The 23955-nt window shown below is 39.2% G+C and overlaps 1 protein-coding gene and 1 long non-coding RNA gene across 5 annotated transcripts in view; both read left to right on the top strand.

Annotated features, from left to right (window-relative positions):
- The window catches only part of LOC128134618 (nodal modulator 1), a 29272-nt gene extending 5537 nt beyond the window's left edge, over positions 1-23735 (top strand). For all 4 annotated transcript variants that reach the window (XM_052772550.1, XM_052772551.1, XM_052772552.1 and 1 more), the window contains 23 exons: positions 257-346; positions 973-1078; positions 1482-1632; positions 2904-3081; positions 3817-3958; positions 4881-5012; positions 5782-5918; positions 6197-6284; positions 7183-7246; positions 8369-8464; positions 10957-11166; positions 11469-11551; positions 12554-12713; positions 12834-12960; positions 13607-13720; positions 14398-14525; positions 15110-15251; positions 16104-16187; positions 17679-17789; positions 19697-19798; positions 20024-20143; positions 21140-21232; positions 22176-23735. In XM_052772550.1, coding sequence (XP_052628510.1) covers positions 257-346; positions 973-1078; positions 1482-1632; positions 2904-3081; positions 3817-3958; positions 4881-5012; positions 5782-5918; positions 6197-6284; positions 7183-7246; positions 8369-8464; positions 10957-11166; positions 11469-11551; positions 12554-12713; positions 12834-12960; positions 13607-13720; positions 14398-14525; positions 15110-15251; positions 16104-16187; positions 17679-17789; positions 19697-19798; positions 20024-20143; positions 21140-21232; positions 22176-22307 — 2790 coding nt within the window. In that variant the 3' untranslated portion in view covers positions 22308-23735. The remainder of the gene's footprint in view (positions 1-256; positions 347-972; positions 1079-1481; positions 1633-2903; positions 3082-3816; positions 3959-4880; positions 5013-5781; positions 5919-6196; positions 6285-7182; positions 7247-8368; positions 8465-10956; positions 11167-11468; positions 11552-12553; positions 12714-12833; positions 12961-13606; positions 13721-14397; positions 14526-15109; positions 15252-16103; positions 16188-17678; positions 17790-19696; positions 19799-20023; positions 20144-21139; positions 21233-22175) is intronic.
- LOC128134621 (uncharacterized) lies at positions 8492-9571 on the top strand. Its single transcript, XR_008232796.1, has 2 exons — positions 8492-8589; positions 8847-9571. It is a non-coding gene; the product is annotated as an uncharacterized LOC128134621 (long non-coding RNA).
- Positions 23736-23955: the final 220 nt, after the last annotated feature.

The raw sequence follows: 23955 nt of genomic DNA, 5'->3' as shown, positions 1-23955 counted from the left end.
TACCTTTGCTGTATTCTGAGTAGAGGGTTTGTTTTCTGTCTCTTCGGATAATCTCATATGGTTTCCATCAAACAGTCTTGAAATACTGCCTTTATTCTTGTCTCCATCCCTCTTGAGTTATTTTTTCCAGGAAGTTTGCAGCCCATTTGACCCTTCATAGAGGTGTCTGATGGTGATAAGGACATGGAAAATGGTAAAGGAAAACAATTCTGTTGCCGTAGCTTCTTAGGAGTCAAAGCAATGTGTCTTCTTTCAGATACCATTCTACAGGGGAGAGAGAATTACCTTTGATGTTGCGCCATCTAGATTGGACTTCCTTGTAGAGCATGACAGTTTACAGATTGAGGTGAGGCATTCAGAGGAGATAATCTTTTTGTGCCATTCGTTCCTGTAAAAGTATAACTGACTTTAGCAGAAAGCAGGTGTATTATGGAAAAACTTCTTTGTAAGAAGTTTGAGGACATTTGTTACACATACCCTCTTGTACAGGAGGTAGAAGACAGTATCTAGCATCATGCTGTATTTCTACACTTCAGTCCCTTTTACTAGGAAGAAATAAAATATGGAAAAGCTGTCCACCATATTCACTTTCATGTCCATGTTGCAAACAGGCAGTAATCTTTCAGGTTGCTTAAATTTTCTCATTCACATTGTTAGATCTTGTGGAGAAGGGCCTGTAGGTTAGTATAGTTTGCAGAGTGCCTTGTGTAATGGCATTATGATCTGTGATTTGGGCCTTCTGAACCGTATTGATGCAGAGAAACTGAGAATCTGTTCCTGTACTTAGGGGAGCAGCACGCCTGGAGATTGATAGGTACTTTCATTGTGATTATCCTGGTACATTCTTTCCCCAAAGCTGGCAATAAATTCCCTTTATATGTGTGTGTGGGGAAAACAGTCGGTGTTGATTGCTATAGGTGTGTGTTTGCTTTTACTGAGTAAAGATTAATGTTAACTTTTTTCCCATTTCAGCCTGTTTTCCATGTGATGGGTTTCTCTGTCACAGGCAGGGTGTTGAATGGTCCCGAAGGAGAAGGAGTTGCTGATGCCACCGTGACTCTGAACAATCAGATTAAAGGTATGCAGTGGTCTTGGTTTTTCTTGCTACAGGGAAGCCTTTATTGAGCTCAAGTACAGGACTAGTGTGTGAGATGGAGCTAACCCTTCAGGATAATACACTACTTTTGTTGCAGTTTATTTAAAATATTAAAGTGGTTTTCATGCAGTTGATTAATTTTGCATTTTCTGGCTTAGATGAGAGTATTAGGTGTTCATTTGTTTTGCTGTTGAAAATTTTCAGTTTTCTTTCAACTGTATGCCAAATTTGTGGTCTAGTAAGAAAACGTAATACTCTTTCTTTGTTGTGCAATGTAAATTAAAAATAGCCTAAAGCAGTGCATACCCTCTGGCTCTTTTCGACACATAAGGATAGGCAGTCAACACGTGCTCTTTTTTTTAACTCTTCTCGTTATTTTTTACAGTAAAAACAAAAGCTGATGGCTCTTTCCGCCTTGAGAACATAACAACAGGTACATACACAATTCATGCTAGGAAAGAGCATCTGTTCTTTGATACTATTACTGTGAAGATTGCACCAAATACACCTCAGCTAGCAAACATCATTGCAACAGGGTAAGTACTGGTGTCATGATGAAAATATAATTTGATGTGTGGGACAAGGTCTTGAAAATGGGTGGTCCTTTTGCATGTCATGCCCAGACTTGCGTACAGTTATCAGGAGCTAAATGTTGCTCGAGAAATTCAAGGTAAACAGGGCAGCATGAGTGCAGGATAACGTTTTGTCCACAGTATTTTGCTCAATACTAGTTAAGGTTTAGAGCACCCTCTTAATAACCTCTCCCTTGTAAATGAAGACGCTAAGACATGGGTATATTGAGCAATTTTAGAACAGCAAGTGAACCAAGAAAGGAAAAGAGAAGCTTTCTGCCACTGATGCTGCACTTTAGATACCCTCCTTCTGTGCAAGAGTGGAGTTTCATAACTGTCTGGTGCAGTGTTGTACTGAACCTCTACATCTTATTGCTCACTCTCAAGGTCGTAGTTGTCTAATAGGAATTGTTTCTTATTTGTGATTCTTTGACTGCTAGGCGTAAGCCTGTATAATGGTGACAGGATGAGTTTGGGAGTGTAAGGCTGTGCAGTGGTAGGAGATACGGTGTGAGCTGAGGAAGACAAAAGGGGCATGGCTCTGTGTCCAGGAGCTTCTCCTGAGGAGGAAATAGTGTCAACCTTCCAGAGGAGTGAAAACTAGGAATTTACTGAGGCAAATGGCAACTAGCTCATACAGACTTAGGTAGCTAATTAGAAAAAAAGCAGCGTGCTGTTAAATGATCAGTTACAGTTTTTTCAGTCACTAAATATGTTGTGCTGTTGAAGGTGAAAAGTAAAACTTGACAGCTTCTCATTTGTCATCTTGTCTTGTGTTTTCACGAATGTAGGTGTACTAGGGTTGTGTTCCAGTGAATTACCTATCATATTTGAGGTCTTTGACTCAAAACATTTGAAACTGTTTAAAACCTGAGGGATGGCAATCCTAAGTCAGTTGCCTGCCTAGCCAGAAAAATTCCTTGAAGTGATTGGGTTGGTGGCAGGGAAGAATGAAGCAAGTTGCTTGCAAATAAAAATGTAACATAACATCATGGTGACTTCATTGTAAAAGAACAGATCCCATTAGTCGTAAATGAGTTTGCACTTGTTCCACTGTGTTTGCTTATGGTGCCTCTTTGATATGAACGCTCTTTCAGGAGGAATCCATTCTAATTCATGTGTTAGGACCCCCACATAGTGAGGTTTACTTTTTAAGGAGGTTTTAAGAGAAATATTTTTTTATAAGCTTTGTCAAATCAAGATATTTATTCTTATGGCTGGCTTTTATTTAACAGATTCAGTGTGTGTGGCCGGATCTCAGTAACCCGTTTCCCTGACACCGTCAAACAAATTAGTAAATACAAGGTAACCATGATGCCTCAAGACAAAGACAAAGCATCACTGTTTACAACAGAAACTGACCCTCACGGAGCATTTTGTTTTAAGGCAAAATCGGGTGTATACAATGTTCAGGTAAGAATGAGCTTCTGTTTCTTCATTGTAGGACTATCATGAGTTTTTAGAAGATTTTAAACATTTAATTTCTAAAATTTGAGAAGTTGAATTTAGATTTTCCTGGTCCTTTTCTCCTGTTCGCACTATTTAAACAATGACAGTAATTTCCTTTTTTTTTTTTTCCCTTAATAAGCTGAGATTCCCATGCTCCTTGTCCTTTACAGTTGTTTGAAGGAGATCAGGCCATTGGGGTTGAAAGTTCTTTCTTTCTCATCACAAGTTGTGGTGTCCCTTAGATCACTTATTATAATATATTATCCTGTGAGTGAGACATATAATGTGTACCTTTCTCAGGTACCTAAATCACAGCAGAACCTGTAGCAGAACCACCATGAATTTTGCATTGTGGGGGATAGTGCAGGCTGGAAGATAAGGAAGTGCGTGATTATAAGGCCTCCAACTATCGTCATAGATAATGAAATAGCCTAATGTAGAAGCAGCAGTACATCCTGAAGTGAAATTCGCTCAGACTTTTGAAACTGAGCTGTTTGGGGGATTTTTAGCTCAGTTTTATTGCAGTTCTTTGGAGGATTTTTAATACAGAATTTTGAAAAGCATGTTTGGGAGGCTGGTTTTGATTTACAGTAAATTTCCGTTTTCTGATTTCTGATAAGTGGATTGAACTCAGCAAAGTGGGTATATTTGGACTGGTATCTAAAAGCTGGTGATGTCTTGATGTGATATACTCTACAGGTAATTATTCCAGAGGTTGAGACCAGAGCAGGATTGGCTTTGAAACCCAAAATGTTCCCTGTTACTGTTACAGACAGACCAGTAATGGATGTGACCTTCTCTCAGTTTTTGGCATCCGTCTCAGGGAAGATCTCTTGTTTAGGTAAGCCAGTTTTGAAAGTGAAGTGGAAATGGGAACAGAGAACGTTAGCACTACATGTGTGAATGAGTACTGTTTAGATCAAGACACTTGCTGTGGTTAGCCCCATCAGCAGGTAATTAAATTTAACTTCCAGCACATAGATAAAGCAGCTCTTTTTTCAGGAGACCTTACAGCCTGATAAGGTACCTTAATAAAGTTTGGAGTAAAGTTATGTACCTATTTTTAATACTTGCTAGGAATAAGTAAGTAGTCCTTCCTCAGGAAGGAAACCTGACCTGTTTGCCTTTCTCATAAGATGGGTAAGTTCTGGAAGGAAGTGCTCCTGGCTGACTTAAGGGATACTGTACCTCAATCTGAAAAGTATTGGAAGCAAAATGGACATTTAAAAAAGATAAAAATAAAAGCAGTGCATGTAAAAGTCTGTAGGACAGAGGCTCAAGCTGTTGACAGAAGCTTGCAATCTCTGTTCTCTTTCATAAGCTTTTGTCTTTATTTTAGTCTAAGGTTCCTCTCTCCTGCTTTTTTTCTTGATTACCCACTGATTTCAGCAGATGATGATTGGAGCTTGACTTTTGTCATTTTTACCCCTTCCTTTTTCCTCTCTGAATCCCCTCTGCACTTCGTGTTCTGTCTCTCAGGTGTTTACTGGGCCCTGTAGTCTCTGCAGAGTAAGGTGGACCCAGGGATTTAATGTCAGCCTTTGGTTGTTACTTGCTGTTAGATAAAAGAATATGATTAACAGTCTCAAACTTCCGGAAAAATGCAAAAAAGAAATAAGAGTTATAATTGGAAACATTCTCTACTAGAAGAGGGCAATCATTTTAATGTTAGCACACATGAAGCTTACTTGGAGTGGGGGGTTTTGGAGGCAAAGCTGGCAAGCCAGAATGCAATGTCATTTTCTGCTGTCTTTTGTGCATAGATGCTTGTGGTGATCTGATGGTGACGTTACAGTCTGTGAGCCGCCAGGGTGAAAAACGCAACCTGCAGCTCTCTGGAAACATGGACTCAGTGGCCTTCACATTTGAAAATGTGCTACCTGGCAAATACAAAGGTAGGGTTATGGGAAACTGCTTGAAGTGTTACCTTAGTAGCTAAATTTGTGACTGTATACTTCTGTTATTATGGATACCGTTTACAGTATGCCCAACATGGAGCTAGTTCTGAAACTTGAGAGAATCTGGAAAAATACTATACAACAGTGCATCAAGCGTTCTTAATCTTGTATATTTAACACTTCTGTCAGCTTACAGGTAACCGCTCCCCTAAGTTTTAGGGTCTACATGGCTGGTGTGAGGAAAAAGGGCTTTATCACAAACTGACTTGTCCCAAGCCTAAGAACGGGGGCACACTATAGTTCTTCTGCTTCCACAGTACCTCTCCTAAGAGCAATACCTGTTTTGGCCAGCCTGCCTTGGCCTACTATGAAAAGAAATTGTTTTCCAGGGAAAGGTGTAGAAGGAGTATACACAGATTGCTGTTTTTATACACGAGTCAGAACATCTTTCTACCAGGTGAAATTGGAGTTAGGTTCTGATGTCCTCTAGGCTTCTTTGACTATCACAATGATAGTGCACATTGCAGAACTTTCCAGGACGATCAGACTTCATTATTCCTTTTTATAATAGCTTTTCTGGTTTGAGATATGCTGGATTCCTGGTGATACTGCAGTGCTGTGAGCCAGGTCTGTTACTGCAGTCATTGTTGTATATCTGGCTTTGAAGCTCATTGTCAGGGAAGTTAGGGTGATACAAGCTTTTTATACCACAAAACCTGCCCTTAGTCACACATTACTAAAATGCTTTGTGTGGTGTGTATTCTAGTAAGCATTGTACATGAAGACTGGTGCTGGAAGAATAAATCTTTGGAGTTGGAAGTCATGGAGGAAGATGTTTCAGGAGTAGAATTCAGGCAGACTGGATATATGCTGAGGTGTTCTCTTTCTCATGCAATTACACTGGTATGTATGTAACAAATGTTCTTGTCTTTTTTTGATGAACTTGTGTAGGTCGGTTGGATTATGCTTGGAATCAAGGCTTTCTCATGTCTCTAGGGAGTCCTATAGCACAGCAACATTGATGTTTAGAGTGCTTTGAGATTTGTCTCTTAGATTTGGTAAAACGGTCTTGTGTTGTTAGCTGCTATAAAAGAGAAGCATTAATGTATCTTTAAGAAAAATACTGTTTTCATTTTGTTGTTTGGTAGTTACTAATAGTGAATTGTGTTGTGGCTTCACAGGAATTTTATCAAGATGGAAATGGACCAGAGAACGTTGGTGTTTATAACCTGTCCAAAGGAGTGAATAGATTCTGTCTTTCAAAGCCAGGTAACAGCGCTAAAATCTTAGTTTAAAAAATGAAAAAGAACCAATCAACTAATACTGCTGCGAATCAAAAAAAAAAAGAAAAAATCTGTTGTGGTTTCTGAGAGGCATTGTTTTATTTACATCTGTATATAAATGCTCTGTCCTAAATTTTTAGAATTCTCTGAAGTAAAATAATTTTTTTGTTTTGGACTTGGTGAAGGGCTTTGATCTTTGATGAATGCAGAACATGTTAAAATAATCTTGTTCATATGGGTTCTATTTGTCAGTCACATTAGAACGTGACTGACAAATCAAAGTTTCATTTCAATACAGGATTCTTCAGGGATAACTGTTAAAAGTACCACAGGGTTACCTATAACAGGAAAAAAGAATGTTTTAAAATTAGATTTTTTTTTTTTTTTTCTCCTTTTAATGTCTTAGAGCTAATTCTCTGTTATGGTCTCTTAGCAAAACAGTTAAGAAATGTATTTGGTTTTGATTCAGTTTTCAGCTTTGAACATTTCATCCTTACAGCCAGTGGTCTCATCCACAATACAATAATACAATGGTTCTATAATCAGTCAAAGGGTATCAGCTGTGGGACCACAACAGGTTGCTTCTGAGCTTGTTTGGTTTGTTGTGTTTGTAATTATGTTTATCTGCAGTGATGCCTATTTGTGGTTTGTATCAGTGTACATTAGAAACTGCGCAGCTTCCAGTAATGATCTATGACTGAACAGAGGTGAATTCATTTACAAGTGTCTATGTGAAAGGCAGTAGATACATAGTCAAATTTTGTAATTGTTTCTATACCTCAGGTCTCGTGTGATCTTGAGAATTCAGCCAACACAGTAAGCTTGAATTTTTTCAGCGAATCATTCTTTGACTTTGACATGATCATTCTTTGACATGTTGACAGGTGTATATGAAGTGACCCCACGTTCCTGCCACCAGTTTGAACATGAGTATTACACTTACGACACGTAAGAGCAAAATCTGTCTTTGACCTTATGCCTATCAGTATGCTTTCATAAAGCTTCCTTCTGCTGCAGCTGCTTGCTTTCAGCAATTCAGGATGTGTTGCTATGACTGTCTCTAACCAATAGAGGGAAGCTTTAGCGAAACGTATCAGATGTGTTCTCTTGCCCTTTGGAGTCTTAAAAAAACCAAAGTCAACTAATGATAGGCTTTAAAGATGCTTTTGCTACTTTAAATGGCTATTTTTGTCAGGCTTCTGTCTGTTTAATGTTGGTTTTGCTGTGTAACAAAGGAGAGATATTTCAGTGGAAACTGTTCATCACTTGTGAGAGTTGAAATGCAAAAGATAGGATAGTAAGTTTACTAAGAGGCATATATGACCATTCTGTGTCCCTAGTGCCATGACTCTGTGGTGATTTGATTCTGTTCACCTCAGTTTTTGCAAACTGAATAAATATTCACCCTAATCACAAGTAAGCAGTGCTGCTCTTCCTAAGTCAGCCATGTTTTATTAGTTATTTGTAGGTCATGGTCTGGCAATGTGCTTAATGGCTCTGTGCTGCCAAAAAGAGGATTTCTGTTCCCAGGCTAGTTATAATTTATGAACATGGCAGAAAACAAATTCAGCATTAAAATCTGATTCTTTTCTACTGTGTTAGTGAATTAAAAGTACTTCAGAGAGATATGCTCAACAGGAGAGCCAGCACAAAGTGAGCGAGTGGATAGAAGCAGAAACCCTCTTTTGGCAGCAAAGCACCGTTAGACTTGGGGCATCTTGGTGAACTATGTCTAACACAACAAACTTTTCAGTGTCCTTCTGCTGTGTGTAAAGGGATTGTACATATGAAATCAATCAGATCAGCTTTAGCTTGAGAGGAAGCAGGAGGCACAAAGGAAGGAATTGATTTGGCCAAGGTCATGCAGTGGTTTGGGGTTCAGAGCTCGAAAATGCTCCCTTTCCAATATGCTATCATCTCAGCACTACAGCTTTGCTGTGTAATTTGTATGTCATCTTTTATAAAGCACTTCAAACTTAGGGATGGGAACACAAACTCTGCTAAATAAGATTTGGTTATTTTCTGTAGGAGGGGAACCTTGAATTAATCTCTTGTTACTTGGATTTACAGGTCCTCGCCTAGTATACTCACGCTCACTGCAGTTCGACACCATGTCCTTGGCACGATTGTAACAGATAAACTGATGGATGTGACTGTTACCATTAAGTAAGAACAAAGAAATCTTGGGGCTATAAAAAGTGGAAGAAAAAGACATCTCTCTCATAAAGTTGTGCTCTGGTTTTAATACTGCAGTGGCTGCTTTCTAAAGGGATGGCATCCAACTCTAGACTGTAAGAGGTTTTTATGCTAAGCTGTGCTTTGAGTTCTTTGTAGATAGATAAATAATTCCCAACCCTTTATTTTGAACATTGTCGCTGCATGTCAATATAGCCCCTTTCTACTTGTGTGTCATGTTAAAAAGGAATGATTTTCCGAGTTTTTATACACTTTAATGAACGGAAATTTCAGAATTCAGAGGGTATTGTTTTAGATTAGGTCTGAGCTCTTTAGCACTGGCATCTATTTTTTTCCTTTTTTGTTTCCTCAGAATGAGAATCTGCTGCTTTAGAGCATTGTTACTGGTGTGAAGAGGGTTATAAAAGTAAAACCATGCAGAGTGATTACACACTAATGCTCCAATTTATGTTTAGCTGAACAGACAGCTCACTAGGGAGCACTGATTTGTGAACAGCTTTAATTGTATGAGGTGCCAGATCTGCCTGGAAGTGTCTGATAATGATAAGTGCTTTTTTAATGCTCTGCTGATGTCTACTTGTTCTAGACTACGGGTTCTCAAACTTTTCTGAGTGTAGAAAACATCTTTTCAGAGAACAAATTACCTGCAGAGCATTGCCTTGACTTCCCCGAGTTTAACAAACCTGTAACTGGAACTGCTGGGCAACTACAGCAGCTGGAAAAGAAACACTGAGACAGCAGAGAGCCATTAGGATTTTAAAAACAACTTAGTGAGGAGGTGAATATTATACCAACCTTCTAGGCTGGTTGGGTTTTTTTCTGACTATTGGCAAGTGCTTTGAAGGCAGCTCAGTTGCCACAGACCATCTCTGTTCAAGCCTGCCTGAAGCTTTTCAGCCAAAGTCCAATTTGCGAAATGCCATCAACGTGAAAGGAACAGCTCTGGATTTAAAAGCAAGCCAGTTGTTTTTGCAAGTCTGTGTTTGTGTACCAGATCCGTGGCAGTGACCTGTTAACTTTTAGTTAAGCAAAAGAACCCAAAAAACCCCAACCAAAAATAAAGTTGATTCTTAACAATTTTGGATGATGGCTTGTTATGTTTGAAAAATGAGACGGTAGTAATTTATTACGAATATCATGAGACTCTGTGTGTGTCTGTACAGATTTTTAATAGGTTTTAAGACAAAAAAAATTTTTTTACATGTTTCCGTATTGTCTCTGGACTGCAGAGAAAGAATTTAAAGCCTTGATGAAACTTAGTGTGATAGAGCAATAGTATCTGTTTTTCTTAAAAAAGACAAAATATAATATAGGTGAAGACTGAAGCAGGAGGCAGAACTGTCCTGATAATCTAAAGTGGTTGTAGGAAAAGTAATCGTGATCATTTCAGTTCACTCCTCGTAGAGAATTTTATGATGTTCTGCAACAGTTTTTCAGAGTATTGTAGAAGAGACAGAAGATAAGGTACAAAGGATGGTTGGAGACTAGAAGAAATTGCTAGGAAAGAGAGGATGTAAGATCAGGGAAAGTGAAATGAGATGCATTGTTCTGAGCTGATTGAAAGAACTTGGTTATACTTACCTAGCAATCTGTTCAGTGGACAGTGACAAGATAGCTGGATAGTTCCAATGTATAGGCAGATAGGTTAGAACTCAGAGCTTTTCCTGGGAATTGCCAGCTGTTGAAAGTATTTATTTGTGATAGGTGTTATTTTCTCCTTGTATACTCTACTCCTGAGAGGTAGGTTCTGAGGGAAGGTTCCTAGTACTGGAAAAAAAAAATGACCTTACCAGTCTTTCTGTTTATTTTCTATAATTCAGCCTTTCTGTACTAAGCTTGTTCTCAGATTTGGAATTCCAGCCTTTCCCTTTTAGTTTAGGGCTTTGTTAAGGGTACTCTTGCAAACTGGTCCTTTGGCTTAAGAATTTACCACTCCTGCTGGCTTGTCTGTGCTTCTGTGGAAGGTTGTTGCCCCTGCAGCAGAGCTGGTGTCTGGTACTTGGTGCAAAATTAAGACTCTCTACTTGCCAAAACCTAAGCTAAGCTAAGATGCTGGACTCGAGAAAGTGTTTGAGATGTAGGCATGTGACACTGGCTCTGCAGTGGGATGCTGAGGCACGGCACAGGGGAGGAGGAGGCGGCAACAGAGCTGTAACTTCTTGAATGGTTACAGCATGATGGGGCAAAATTTGTGAGAGTTGTAAGTAGGTCCTTTCCTGCTAGGCCAAGTAGGTTGCCTGTACTCCCTATGAATGAGCCTTTCTAGTAGAAAGTGATTGATACGGAGGTTAAAAGTTTTAGTTGTGCTTGGAATAAATAGCAAAATTAAAAAGGAATGGATTTAAAAAAAAAAATCCTGGGAGTTGTCTGCTGTGGTATAAAGGCAGTAATTAACAGGTATAACAAGCTCTTATCCCTCCATATGAAAGCAGACGATTTTATTTTCTCCTCCATGTTTTCAGGTCATCCATTGACAGTGAACCTGCATTAGTTTTGGGGCCCCTGAAATCTGTACAGGAGTTACGTAGGGAGCAGCAGCTGGCAGAAATTGAGACCCGCCGACAGGAGAGAGAAAAGAAGGGTCAAGAGGAGGAAGGAACAAAGCCACCAGTGCAAGAAATGGTGGAAGAACTCCAAGGACCATTCTTATATGAATTTTCATACTGGGCAAGGTAATACCAAGCTCCAGTGGACGAGGTGTATTCTTTGTACTGTTGTTTGGTGTTTCCACCAAACAGAACAGTGATATATTCCATATAGGAAAGAGCTGCCGTATCGGTACCCGTGCCTGTTCTTGTTGACTGTCAGCTAAATGGGAACTAGTACCACATAATACTAATTTTGCTTAGGTTATTGTTGATACCTTTTCCTTGGGGTATTTAGATGGACTCTTGGGTCCATATGCAGTACTCTGTTCTACATGAGAGCTGCTAATTCCATTTTCTTCTAATTGTATCTTATTTGTGTTCTACAGGTCTGGAGAGAAAATTACTGTGACACCGTCATCAAAAGAGCTGCTTTTCTCCCCGCCTTATGTGGAAACAGTTGTTAGTGGAGGTAAGTATAAATAAAATCTAGTTTGAAAGGAGTAGATTTTTAAGGCAGAAATGTATCCTTATAGAGGAATATATGACTAGCTCTTCAGAGGTAATGTTAGGAAAGTAGCAGTTCAGCTATTTCATTGGGCCAGTTTCACTCTGGAATTCGGAAGCATGGGTGTTTGGTAGAGGGTGCAAGTACAGTTTTTATCAGCAGAGTATGCTTGTAAGTGCTGAAAGACCACCTGGCACAAGAGGAAGGGCTAGATTTCTGGATATTACACCAGATTCTCAGAATTGTTCACATTGCTCTCATCTAGAAAAATAGTTGTGCAAAAGCAGTGTTTGTATTTTGATTTTGTTACCAAATTCAAGTTTCTGTTAAGCTTTCTTTGTAGTAAATTACAATAATAAAAATACTGACAAAAAAGAAAACTTCAAAATTGTCAGGGTTATCATCCATCAGTCGATGACACTTGTTAAGTCAGTGTCCATCTTGCCCTCAGGTTCCTAAGTGAACATGCTTTGTTTGAAATCACTAGAAAATGTTAGGTACCCCTTTTTATGTGCCTCTTTGTTGTGCACATTCTAAATACATTGGAGGGGGGGGAATAAAATTTTACTTATGTCATTAAGTATGACATATGCTGACCTGAACTTGATCTCAAAAAATTTTGTCAAAGTTTAGTGTAATATCAGCTAGAAGGGAGTATTGTTGGAATCTTCTCCATGTGGCTGCAGTATATGTAATTTAATGAATCCTCAAAGCACTTAGCAAATCCAGAATGTTTGTTCTGGAGAGGTGCTTATAGCTTGGGAACTTAGTTATTAATTTTGGGCATGTTTAGATGTTTTAAGATGTGTTGAGAGGCCATACAATTGTGTGGGTTGATCTCTTATTCTAAGGGAAAAGAACACCAACTGATCACTTTGGAAGTAGTTAAACTCTTGCTGTAAGACACAATGGTGAGTGTATTTTTGACGTTCTTGTTTGTCTTAAATTCCCTTTGCAATGACCAAGAGAGTTGTCCTGGAAAGCTGATAGAGATTCATGGAAAAGCAGGCTTATTTCTGGAAGGGCAAATTCATCCTGAATTGGAAGGTGTTGAGATTGTCATTGGTGAAAAGGGAGCAACTTCCCCGCTCATCACTGTTTTCACCGATGACAAAGGTGCTTACAGGTAATTAACAGATTTGTTTTGATCTTTTGGATTCTTTAGTTAAAGTGCGATGGTGACTCGATGTGTGCGTGTGATATCTAAGTGCTTTTTTTAAAACAAGTTCTTTCCTTTTATTTGAAGTGTTGGGCCACTCCACAGTGACTTGGAATATACAGTTACTGCTCAGAAAGAGGGGTTTGTTTTGACTGCAGTAGAAGGAACAGTTGGGGACTTCAAAGCTTTTGCTCTTGCTGGGGTGACATTTGAGGTAATGTCCTAAACACTTTGGGTTCTGAATGAATGGTGTGCACAGTTAGAGGTAGACAGGCAAAAAAGTTAACCGACGTGTCCCAGCCAAACACAAATGTGTGTGGCATTTGGGGATAAGGTAATTTTGTCATGGGGAAAGAAATCTCAGTGGATGAGCTTAAGTTGTAGGTCATGACTTGCCATGCAGAAGGTATTTTGCAAGGTTTATAAAGTAGAAGTTAGAGCCTGCAGTCCAAAAGACTGGCTTTATTTGCTTTTGTAGAGTTGGACCACCTTCCCTTAATGAGTTTTATCCCTCAAGGTGACTTTTTTCAGGTACAGTCTGGTCCAACTAGTGCCTGGTTCTAGTCTTTGGGATACTTTGTTCTGGCCCCCAGCATGTCCTATGAAGTGATAGAGAATGACTGTTCTGGTGACACATGCTATGTGTGGCTGTGACTGCCCAGATGTTGAGAGCACAAACTTCTGTAGCCCTGCACTCTCACAGGAAGGGATTACACTGCACATGTGGTTAGTTTTCTTCTGCTTACAGCTGAGTGCTCAGAGCCAGCACATCTGTGCATTCTGTAAGGGGCTTCTGAACTGAACCCTTCTTCGTAGAGCAACCTCGCTTACACTTGAAACTATTGTTTTTTCAAAAATAGATCAAATCAGAGGATGACCAGGCTCTTGCTGGAGTTCTCTTGTCTCTCAGTGGAGGGGTGTTTCGGTCCAACCTCCTTACACAGGATAATGGCGTGCTGACTTTTTCCAATCTGGTAAGTTGAAATTGATTCTTCTGAATGTGGCTGCATGTGTGACGCTGTGTTACTTTGCCGTCCAACGTAGGGATGCTATTGGCTCTCTTCAGTGGCAGGGGCATGCATGGTCTCCTTTGAAACCGTAACCCACAATGAGAGATGTAGGTCCTTCAGAGTGGACAGCACTTAAAATCTTAGCAAGTGAAAGATGTGAAATCTAACCTGGCAAGAGATTTCTCCCCAACAGGTAGTAGATGATGTTGATTGATCTCAGTTACTAAATTGCAGTCTGTAAACATGAAACAAGCCAATTTGTTGATGATCATTTGAGAGTCCTTAGAGGAAAGAAATCTAATGAGATTATTGATCTGTACACGTGTGTAGACATGCCTGAATAGTTTCCTTGTAGACATCCTTCTCTCCTGGTCACTTTCCTGTCCTTGAGGTCTTGTGGTAAGGTTTTAGGGCCATAGTTTCCTTTCCCTCTTCAGGCTTTATCACCTGGTGGAGTTCCATTGGTTTATTGTCCACCGCGCTCCTTCTTTTTCAGTGCTCACATTTTCTGACCTGTTTAACCTACGGTTGGGACAGAGAACTTTAGCTCTTCAGGGAGCTCTTGCAGAAACATAATTGTTTGGAGTTGGTGAATTTCTGCGTCACTATCAGTAAACAGCTTGTTTCATGCCTCTTTACAGAGCCCAGGGCAGTATTATTTTAAACCCATGATGAAAGAGTTTCGCTTTGAACCATCATCACAAATGATTGAAGTGCAGGAAGGACAAAATCTTAAAATTCGGGTAACTGGTTACAGAACAGCTTACAGGTCAGTAGAGCTGAAATGCCGTGCAAAACGCGATGTACTGTATCAGGATGCATTATGCAAAATGTGTGTTTTCTCCTGATACACCTCTGTTCTGAAGGTTTGGAGGGTACTTTTGAAGGCACAATTTGACTTCATTATGCTGTGTATAAGTACTTTTTTTGGCCTTTTCTCATGCATGTGGATATATAGCTAAGCCCAGATGACAGGACACTGCTATGAAAGCGCTGTGTCAGTGGCACTGGAAGTGGCTTGTGCTATGTCCGTTGGGAGAGGAGAGACTATTCTAGGGACGGTAGATCAATTCAGGTATCTGACTTCAAGATCCTTCCTTTCCTTGCCCTCAGGGGTAAGTGCTGCTGTTCATGGAGGTCAGGCAACTTTGATTCCTGAATTGTGCTCTGAGCTGTGGCTAATTCTAATGCTTTAAAGAGTTTTACATATACATTATAAATTCTTTTCTTCTCCATGCTCTGCTAAATATATTAAGTACTTTTTCCATCAGTGATAACAATAAAATATCCTTAAAATGTGCATTAAAACAGCATCTGCACATCTGTAGCAATTGGTTCTGTTTATACCTCTAGCTGTTACGGCACAGTTTCTTCTTTAAATGGGGAGCCTGAGCAGGGAGTCTCAGTAGAAGCTGTGGGGCAGAAGGATTGTAGCATCTATGGAGAAGACACAGTAACTGATGAAGAGGGCAAATTCAGGCTACGTGGCCTTCTGGTAAGGATTAGAATGCTCTCTGTCATTTACTTTTATGTTAGCATGCTAATGGAGTAATAAAAGGTGTTTTATTAATTAGCTACCAATTTCTGTTTTCTCATCACATTTGCTGGCTCAGATTCCCTTGAGTCTCACTGTGTTAGGAAGCACTGTCATGTAGTGAACATTCATTCTAGTAAAGGGGAAAAACCTTTTAGTATAAGTCTGTGGAACTTGCTGCCAGCATACTGTGATGGCCTCCCACAATCACTGGACAGTTCGCATGACGTGACACGAGCCCCCACTCAAGGTACTGAATGTGTCTAACAGGTGTTGAGGTGTTATAGCAGGGAATTTTCTTAGGCAAAAGAATTTGGGGAAGCATTTAGTTTCTCTTGTGAAAACACTGTGACAGCATGTTTTTAGCAGGATATTGAGTGTATGTATGATGTTGATTGTACAGCATGTATGTGAAGTAAGCTGTTCTGCAGGAAACGTGAAAGCTGGATTTATGGGACCACTATGTATGGAGTAAGGACTTTGCGGAAGCAGAAAGCAGTATTTGATCAGGTTTTAAGCCTGCGTAATGTATTTTCTTTCTAGCTAAAACACTTCACAGCAGATGATTTAATACTGTAATGTAATGAAGTAGTGAAAGTTCTGTGATAGCCCTTTTGTATTTGCTGGCAGTAAACACCCCTAATAGTGTTATTGAGTTACGTTTTCTGTTTAGGATAAGGAAAACTTTAACTGGATAGAGTTAGATCTGTTTGGGTGATGTATCTTAAATGTTAGAAAATTCTCTTTCTTTTTTCTAAAATTAAAGTATGTATTATTCAGTGTTGGGATTTATCATCTGAATGTTGCTTTTAGCCTGGCTGTGTGTATCATGTCCAACTCAAAGCTGAAGGCAATGATCACATTGAAAGAGCTTTACCACAGCATCGGGCAATTGAGGTAATTTTTTCTTTTTTTGTAGTATCACTTAAATATGAAATGCATTGTCTAGGCATTATGTCTTTTCTATCAGCAGCAATGTATTTGAACGTATTCTGTTTAGACAAGTGGCTTTTAGCAAGTTAGCTCCCTAAATACGGTCCCCATATTGTGTGTCCGCACCATAGCTTAAAACTGAAGTAAGATAAAACCCAAACAGTAAACAAGTGAAAAGGATTCTTTCACAGTCACAAAAACTATACACCAAGAAACAAGAGAATATATGTATAGAATACCTTTCAGCATTTCTCTATGATGTGGAACAAAGCAGTAGTGACTTGAGGGTGTCATAAATTGTCATATTATCCTATCTTTGTATTTAGTTATTGATTGATAGATAGATTTTGTTATGCTTTATTTGGTCTAAATCCTGCAGTCTTGATGTAGGTGAAATTGTCATTCAGACTAGCAGATCTTTATAAAATGTAGTAATAACTTTGAATTGAAAACCAGTGAAATCTTGTTAAATATTCCTCCATCCTTACAGATTCAGATTAGCTGCCTCGCATTTATCTCTTGACATCCAGCAAAGGTTAATTAGCTTTCGTTAGCTGTCCAGAACTTTTCAGTGGGAGATGGTCATTATTTGAGTTCGGACACCCGCCTGGCCAGGGTGCCCTCCTTTGCAGCAAAACAGAAGGGCAGAAATCTTTCACGTCCTTAGTGTCTTCTTCTTGAGAGTGCTTGTTGATTGGGAAGGGGAAGAGAATGGCAACCCCAATCCCAGAAAATCATATGAAGGTTATGTACTGCAAGTGACAGCTGTATGCAGTAGCTTGTATTAATAGTATCCTGGCTAGCCTGCCATTTTCTGCAGGAGAGAGGAGTGTTTGAAAGACACCTGCTGGAAAAAGTACAGCCTCAGTGGCACCAGACTGTTGATATGGCACCTGACCTAACCGTAACCTGTCTGTTACTGTAGTTATTATTTGAGTAAATGTCTTTCCTTACTCTGATCAGAGTTCAGATTTAGAAACACAAATGTTTTGTATTTTAAACAATTTTGAAGAATATAAAGTTATGTATTTTTGAAGTAGGTTATATTATGATGTGAGCATATTCCTCATTAATCAGCTGTATAAACATCCTGGCATAGTAATATGCATCCCTCAGCACAGATGCAAAATACTGAGACCAATGTTCAGATATCAGGCAGTCCTGTGTATGCAACTCAGCCTCTTCCAAAATAATTGTTGCTTTTGATACTTCTTCCATTTTTAGTTTAACTTAATGCCATCAGCCTTGTGCTGATAATGCACAAGTCTGTAATTGCGAGCTGTGCACTCTGGAGGAAAAGTATTTGGAATTGGAAAGCCTTCAAGTTTCCATGTTGTTAGTATAGAACAAAATTCACTTTTTGCTTAAAATTGTGAGCAATATTTGTGTTGTGCTAACTGTTCTCTGCTAACTGTTCCTCTGTTGGTAAAAACATGACTGTGTTTTACGTTGCAGGTTGGGAACAGCGACATTGGTGATGTTAATATTATAGCGTTCCGGCAAATTAATCAATTTGATTTAAGTGGAAATGTAATTACATCTTCTGAATATCTCTCCACATTATGTGTAAGTTCAAGTGTTTCATCTTTGTCAAGTGTATTTGCCATTGGTTTCCCAATGGTTTTTTAGCAGGGTCACTGGAAATTGTTCGGTAGCCAGAGCATACATTTAATTCAAATTATGACTAATACCTTAATGAAGGTGTATTTGAATTCCAGATAGAATTAAGATTCCAGTGTTCCTGACCGCTTTGTTTTGATGTTTCCATTTTTCGTGGGAGTATGTTTAAGAAATACTTTCTCAGGTTGGCCTGTACATCTCTGGGTCTGCTTCCCTGATTAGGGATGCCCTGTCTGTAAGGAGAGCAAGACACCAGGGGTGAAATGAGTCTTCCATATCAGAGAACTGCATTAATTCCTGAAATAACTGGAATTTTTGACATGCATGTCTGCTAGCAAGAAGACATTATATGAATGCAACGATACCATAGGACACATGAATTTAAAAGTACAGTTGTAAGAGAGAGTAAGAGACAAATAGTAAAGCTGAAATTTTCAAAATTCAAAAGACCACACTGTGATCTGAAAAAGCTTGCTAAACACCTGTGATCCTTTTGGCTTAGGGTGCAAATGCTGGAAGCATCTGCAAGAGGTGTTAGTGTGGTAGGAGTTAAAGTAACATTTTTCAGGTTTAAAAGCTTCTTGAAATGTTACCTACAAATATAAATGCAACGCCTGAATTTTTTTTAGACTAGTCTGTTAGCATCTCACCTGCCAAGATCTCATTGCTAAGCTGTTGCATTTTTGGGGAGACATCCAAAGGATCCAACAGTTAGAGCAGGTGTGAAGTGAAAATGTATCACCTTACTGAAGAGCACCTGAGCAAGCTTCCCATCTTTCTGGGAAATTTAGACCCTTGCAGTTCAGCCTAAGCAAATAGGAATTGATGTCAAAATTTGATTATAGAGAAGTTATCCAAGCCTGTACCTGTTTCATATTAGGTTGGGTCTTGTGTTGCATGTAATGCTCGTGTCCTGTTGATGGGTGTGTGTCATCACCCTTGCTTTGAAGGCAGAAATTTTTGTCTTTGAAAGATGTGCTAAGATTTGATACAGACACAAGCAAGCGGTTTTGTGACCTCAGTCTGGTCCCTTCTGGTTGTGTGGGCTTGATGAAACAACTGGACATGCTCTGGTGAGCTGTGATTTGAGCTGCAACCATGGTAGCACTGAGCAGAATCAATGAGAATTTAGTTGGGCTCTGTCTGCAAGGAGAGCTGAGTCTTGGCAAATATCTGATCCAGAGGTTTACAAACAATGGTATAGATGCTAGAAGGCTGCTTCAGAGTGGTCCAGAAAAAACATCACTTTGCTCACTGTGTCCTCTGGAGGAGGCGCAGTGGCTGATAAATGTTTGTGTGTACGGGCAGCCTCATGTAAGGAGGTGCTGCTGCCCCTACCAGCCTTATTTGACTATGATACAACCCCTCCTTTAATTATGCTGGTTTCTGAGCAAACTGTATTTGCTGAGGACTTCAGGCCTATTCTGTAGCTTGAGGATGTCTAGCTTGTTAAATAAATGTTGAGAAACTGAAATCAAACAAAATGAGCCTATTGGAGAAACAGAAACAACCCCCAGCTGCAAATTCCTGTGCAACTGCTGGGATTATTTAAAAGAATTGCTCTGTTCTGGTTAATGCGTAGCACAGGCTACTGTTAATACACTAGATTATGTGAAAATGTCAGTCATCAGTTGTTCCTAAATGATTTCAAGTTCTGTAAAAAGACTGTTTCTGTGACTTTTCACATCCCAGATTAGAACAATTCCAGGTGTTCTTACTTGACAACTTTCTGTTTATAAAACACATGATGAGTTTTGAAGTGCTTTTACCCCTTAACATGTGGGATGTCTGAAATACCTATTGTGGTGCAGGCTCAGAAATACCTGGTTTGTGCTTTTGTCTTTCCCTCACAGGTGAAGCTCTACAAAAGCGAAAATCTGGACAACCCAATTCACACAGTCAACTTAGGCCTATCCCTATTTTTCCATTTCCCACCACTGCTCCGAGATGGAGAGGTAAGAATATTGCTGAATAAGATTAGCTTAGGTCACTTTATTTTTTTTTTTTTTCTCTAAGGACACTGAAGTGTTACTTCTGGTGCGCCTGCAGTACTGTATTCATGCTGGAGTGACCAGTGTCTCAGCAGATTTGAAGTCTTTTAAACTGACTTTTGCCTTTAAATCTGATTTTGTCTCAGACTGCTATTGATGCTGTAGCCTGAGTGTATTTTTTACCCACAGAATTACGTGGTGCTCCTGGATTCTACATTGTCTAAATCACAGTATGACTATACCCTGCCTCAAGTTTCGTTCACTGCTATTGGATATCATAAACACATTACACTGATCTTCAGTCCCACCGTAAGTACAAAATACTTAAATGTTCAACTGTTCATCTTGAGAGCAATGTCTGGTAGTATAGCCTTCATGTATTTTATAGTCTTGGCCAAACTTTCTCTTAATGTAAACATGAAGAGGTTTATGAGAGGCATTAAAGTGACTATGAATTTGGATTTGGCTACATTTAAGGCATCAGGCAGGGATGTAATAACCTGGTATGTTATGGGGGGCAAGTAAGGAGTTCAGGAAGGGATTGTAGCCGTGACACTAACTGAAAGGTTGCAGTAACCGGGGGCTGAAGGACAAAGATAGGATTGTTGTCAGAATTCCTTTAAAGACTTCTGTGTATATGAAAGAAGTATCACCAGGCCAAAAAGAGAGTTTTAGTTATTGGAGCTGAGGTAGAGGCTAAAGCAGAGGGCTTTTGAACTAGCATCAGGGGAAGACTTTGCCCTTGAGAGAGAAGTGTATTTTTGCACTTCTGAACAGTGCAGTCACTTTAGTGAAGTGTAATACAGAAGTTTGTTCTGTAATACTTGAATGATCTATTTCTTTTCTGCATCACTGCATGTTCAGATGCCGGCAAAATATGAGGGAAACATGAAATGGCAATTATAAATGAAGGATGCAGATGTGCCTGAAAGATTTTGTGCTAGTATGGCTGCTGTAGTATTATCAGTGGGATCATAGAGTTTTGGGCAGCATGTGATGGGTAAATCCAAGCACACCAAGTTGACTGTAAAGTGGAGACTGACCATCGGTGAATTAACTTTAAAAAAAGGCAAACCCCAAGAAGAAGGTAACAGATGAATGAATCTGATCAAGGGGACTGCTTTGAAGTTGAAGGTAAAGTAAATCTTAGAGCAGCACTTAGGAGGAAGTCAGATGGGAAGGCCTGGATGTGCCACATGATCCTATTGCTGTCATTGCTTAAAGCTGAGGGATTTCATAGTTGAAATGACTGTTTAAAAAAAAAAAAAGATTAAAAAACAAATCCACGGTCCCCACTGTTTTCAGAGAAAGCTGCCTGAACAAGATATTGCCCAAGGATCTTACATCGCGTTACCACTGACGCTGCTTCTGTTGTTGGCTGGTTACAACCATGATAAGGTAGGTCATGTGGTTTTTTGTCTTACCCAAATATTATTGTCCTGTCAATGAATACTTTGTACTGTGTTAAGTAAGGGTTTGTTGAGGTGGTTATCTAGACAGAGATGCAGTCAGCAGTCACCTTATGTGACACATTTTAAGAAAAGCTACAATGTAGCCAAGTTTTTGGACAGCTACTGTCCTTTAAAAAAACTTAGTGTGAAGGTGAGTTCCTGTGCTGCTTCTGAATTTTGTCTTCTCATTTGATAGCTCTGGGAAAAAACCCCAGTACAGCATCATTCAAATTCAGATAACCAGACTCAGTGATAGTAGGAATGAAAATAATTATTTTATTGGCTTCAGGAACAATCAGACTGGAAGAAATCTTGCAAATCATTGAGTCTGGTCTCTAGCTTTACACCCTCCCTAGTGAAAAGCTCTCAAGAGGAATATAACTACCTACTATATAACCCCCTCTGTCTTTGTTAACAAGTCATGCTCTTCTAGTCTTCTCTGATATGACTGGATTTCTGTTTTGCTGATAAAGAAAAGAAATTTGTCTGTGCAGTTTGATTTCCTCTCAAACTTGGGTAAGACAGCACAGAACATGGGATTCTCCAGGATTTTCTACAGTGTTACTGAAAGTGACTCCACTGAAAATAGCTGTCATTTTCTAAACTCGGGATTCAGACTGCTGTTCCTGGCTAGATGACTGCAGGAAAAAAAGTTAGTGACAATCATTTTAGGTTTTGCTTATCAGAAATTCCCAGAAATTTGGTTTGATTCTTTCCCAAGATTTGCGCCATTTTTTGATATCTTTGTAGATATGCCATTTATGCAGTAAATTCTGTTTGTTTGTTTGGAGATCCGTGGGTCTAAAGAACGTTATTGTTCAGACCTTATATACCATTGTAACCACAAGCTGCTTCCCCTTTTTTTTTTTTTTTTTTTTTTTTTTGCCCAGCTTATTCCCTTATTGCTACAGCTGACAACTCGACTGCAAGGAGTACGTGCTCTTGGACAGACAGGTTCTGACACAGGTGGCTCAGAGGATGCAAAGAGACAAACAAAAAAACAGAAGACAAGACGGACGTAGAATGGAAGGGGCGATTGCATGAAGTGGTGCTCCATCAAACTGGAGCCTGAGGAAGTGAAGCCGCTAAAAACTATTTTTGTTAAATTTGCGGACTTGACATTTTTGTTGTTGCTACACTCATGCCATTTGTCACCCTAGCTCCATTTTGGTTGTAAATTTTCTATGGAGTCTGTAGATTTCCTTGTTGCAAAGTAATGAAATGAATGCCTCTGTTGTCACTGTGAGTGCATCTCCCATACTTGAAGACAACTAATGATTTTTGTTTTTAATTTTTTTTTTTTTCTCTTCAGTGGAACAGGTCATGCTGTCTTCATTAATGACTTGTGAAAGCAGTGGTCATAGACTGTCTCTAGATTTTGGGATCATTTTTCCTTACCTTTTGAAATACCTACTTTACAGAAGCAGCACATAGGGATTTTACTAAATCAGTGGTGCTTGAAACAGTTTTGGGGGACACACATTAACTGGTGAATTATGTCTTTGGCACTTCCAGTTCAGCAGCTTGACTGAAGAGTCTGTCATCTGCACAGCTGTGATTTCAGTTCTTACCCAATGATTATGTTATCTTTGATTAAAGTCAAGTTTTTGCCCGATGAAGACAAATTGTTAACATCAGGTAAGGCTAGTTGTTAAGGTCAGTTAAGTTCTGATGTTCTCACTGCAAAAGCAGTGTTTAAATTTCAGTTTCATATACAGTGTGATGTCTTTAGACCTCCAGTATTCCTGAAGCGGCTCCAGCTGGTTGTACTATTCTTTCCAAAGCTGTACTGTGTTTTCAGTGACAGCCATTCGCCTGTGTGGCTGTCACATCTTCTGCTCAGGCCATGTGCAGCCTTTTTGCCAATCAATGATTGATTTTTTTTTTCCTTTACTTTTTTTTTACTTTTTTGTTTTTTACTGTAAGAAATGTGAGCTTTTCAAAATCATCAATGTGTATAGTCCCAATAATGTACTCTGTAATAAATAACTGTTTCTTACAGGCTATCTTTTGATTCTTGTTTGAAGTAGGCAGTTGGACATACACAGTTTAAATGTTAATGGGGCTTTTTATTGACAAATAGTATAAAGGTTAATAGAGCTTTTGAAAGACGCACATAAATGCCTACAAATATTGCAAAGACATTGGTACTGCCAGTAAGTGGCAATGTTTCTCTTTTACAGTACTTGAAATAAAGTCCCTTTACACTTAAATATTTAAGCTTACAAACCCTACCATTCTTAGAAATTTGGATGCTAAAGGTTTATGCTATTTTTGTTGGTATTTTGCATTACTTTGGGCCTAAATAATTAAAACTTCGTTCCGTGATCATTCTAATCTCTCTGAGGGAAATTCTTACAAGATAATACTAAAAATGAAGAATGTTGGAAAAGCATGTATGTATAGAGTTTGAGATGAAGTTCTAATAAACTATCATGTTCTCTACTCAATGACCTTGCATTTTATATTGCTGTGATGCAATATATGGGGTAAAAAAGTGTCGTAAGACTTAGAATAGATTGTACGTTTTCAATACATCTTTATTTTAAGCTGGTGAATGTTAAGAAAGGTATTGCTACTTTGGGGGAATGTGTGAGGAAGAAATGCACATGTCCATGTGCCTTGAGGGAGTACCAGATATTCTGACCTCTGGACTGTGGGACTTGCTGA

This window comes from Harpia harpyja, chromosome 21 (genome assembly GCF_026419915.1).
Source record: "Harpia harpyja isolate bHarHar1 chromosome 21, bHarHar1 primary haplotype, whole genome shotgun sequence".
NCBI classification, from domain to species: Eukaryota; Metazoa; Chordata; class Aves; order Accipitriformes; family Accipitridae; genus Harpia; species Harpia harpyja.
The sequence above is the reverse complement of the archived record's forward strand: the minus strand, read 5'-3'. Positions and strand labels throughout refer to the sequence as shown.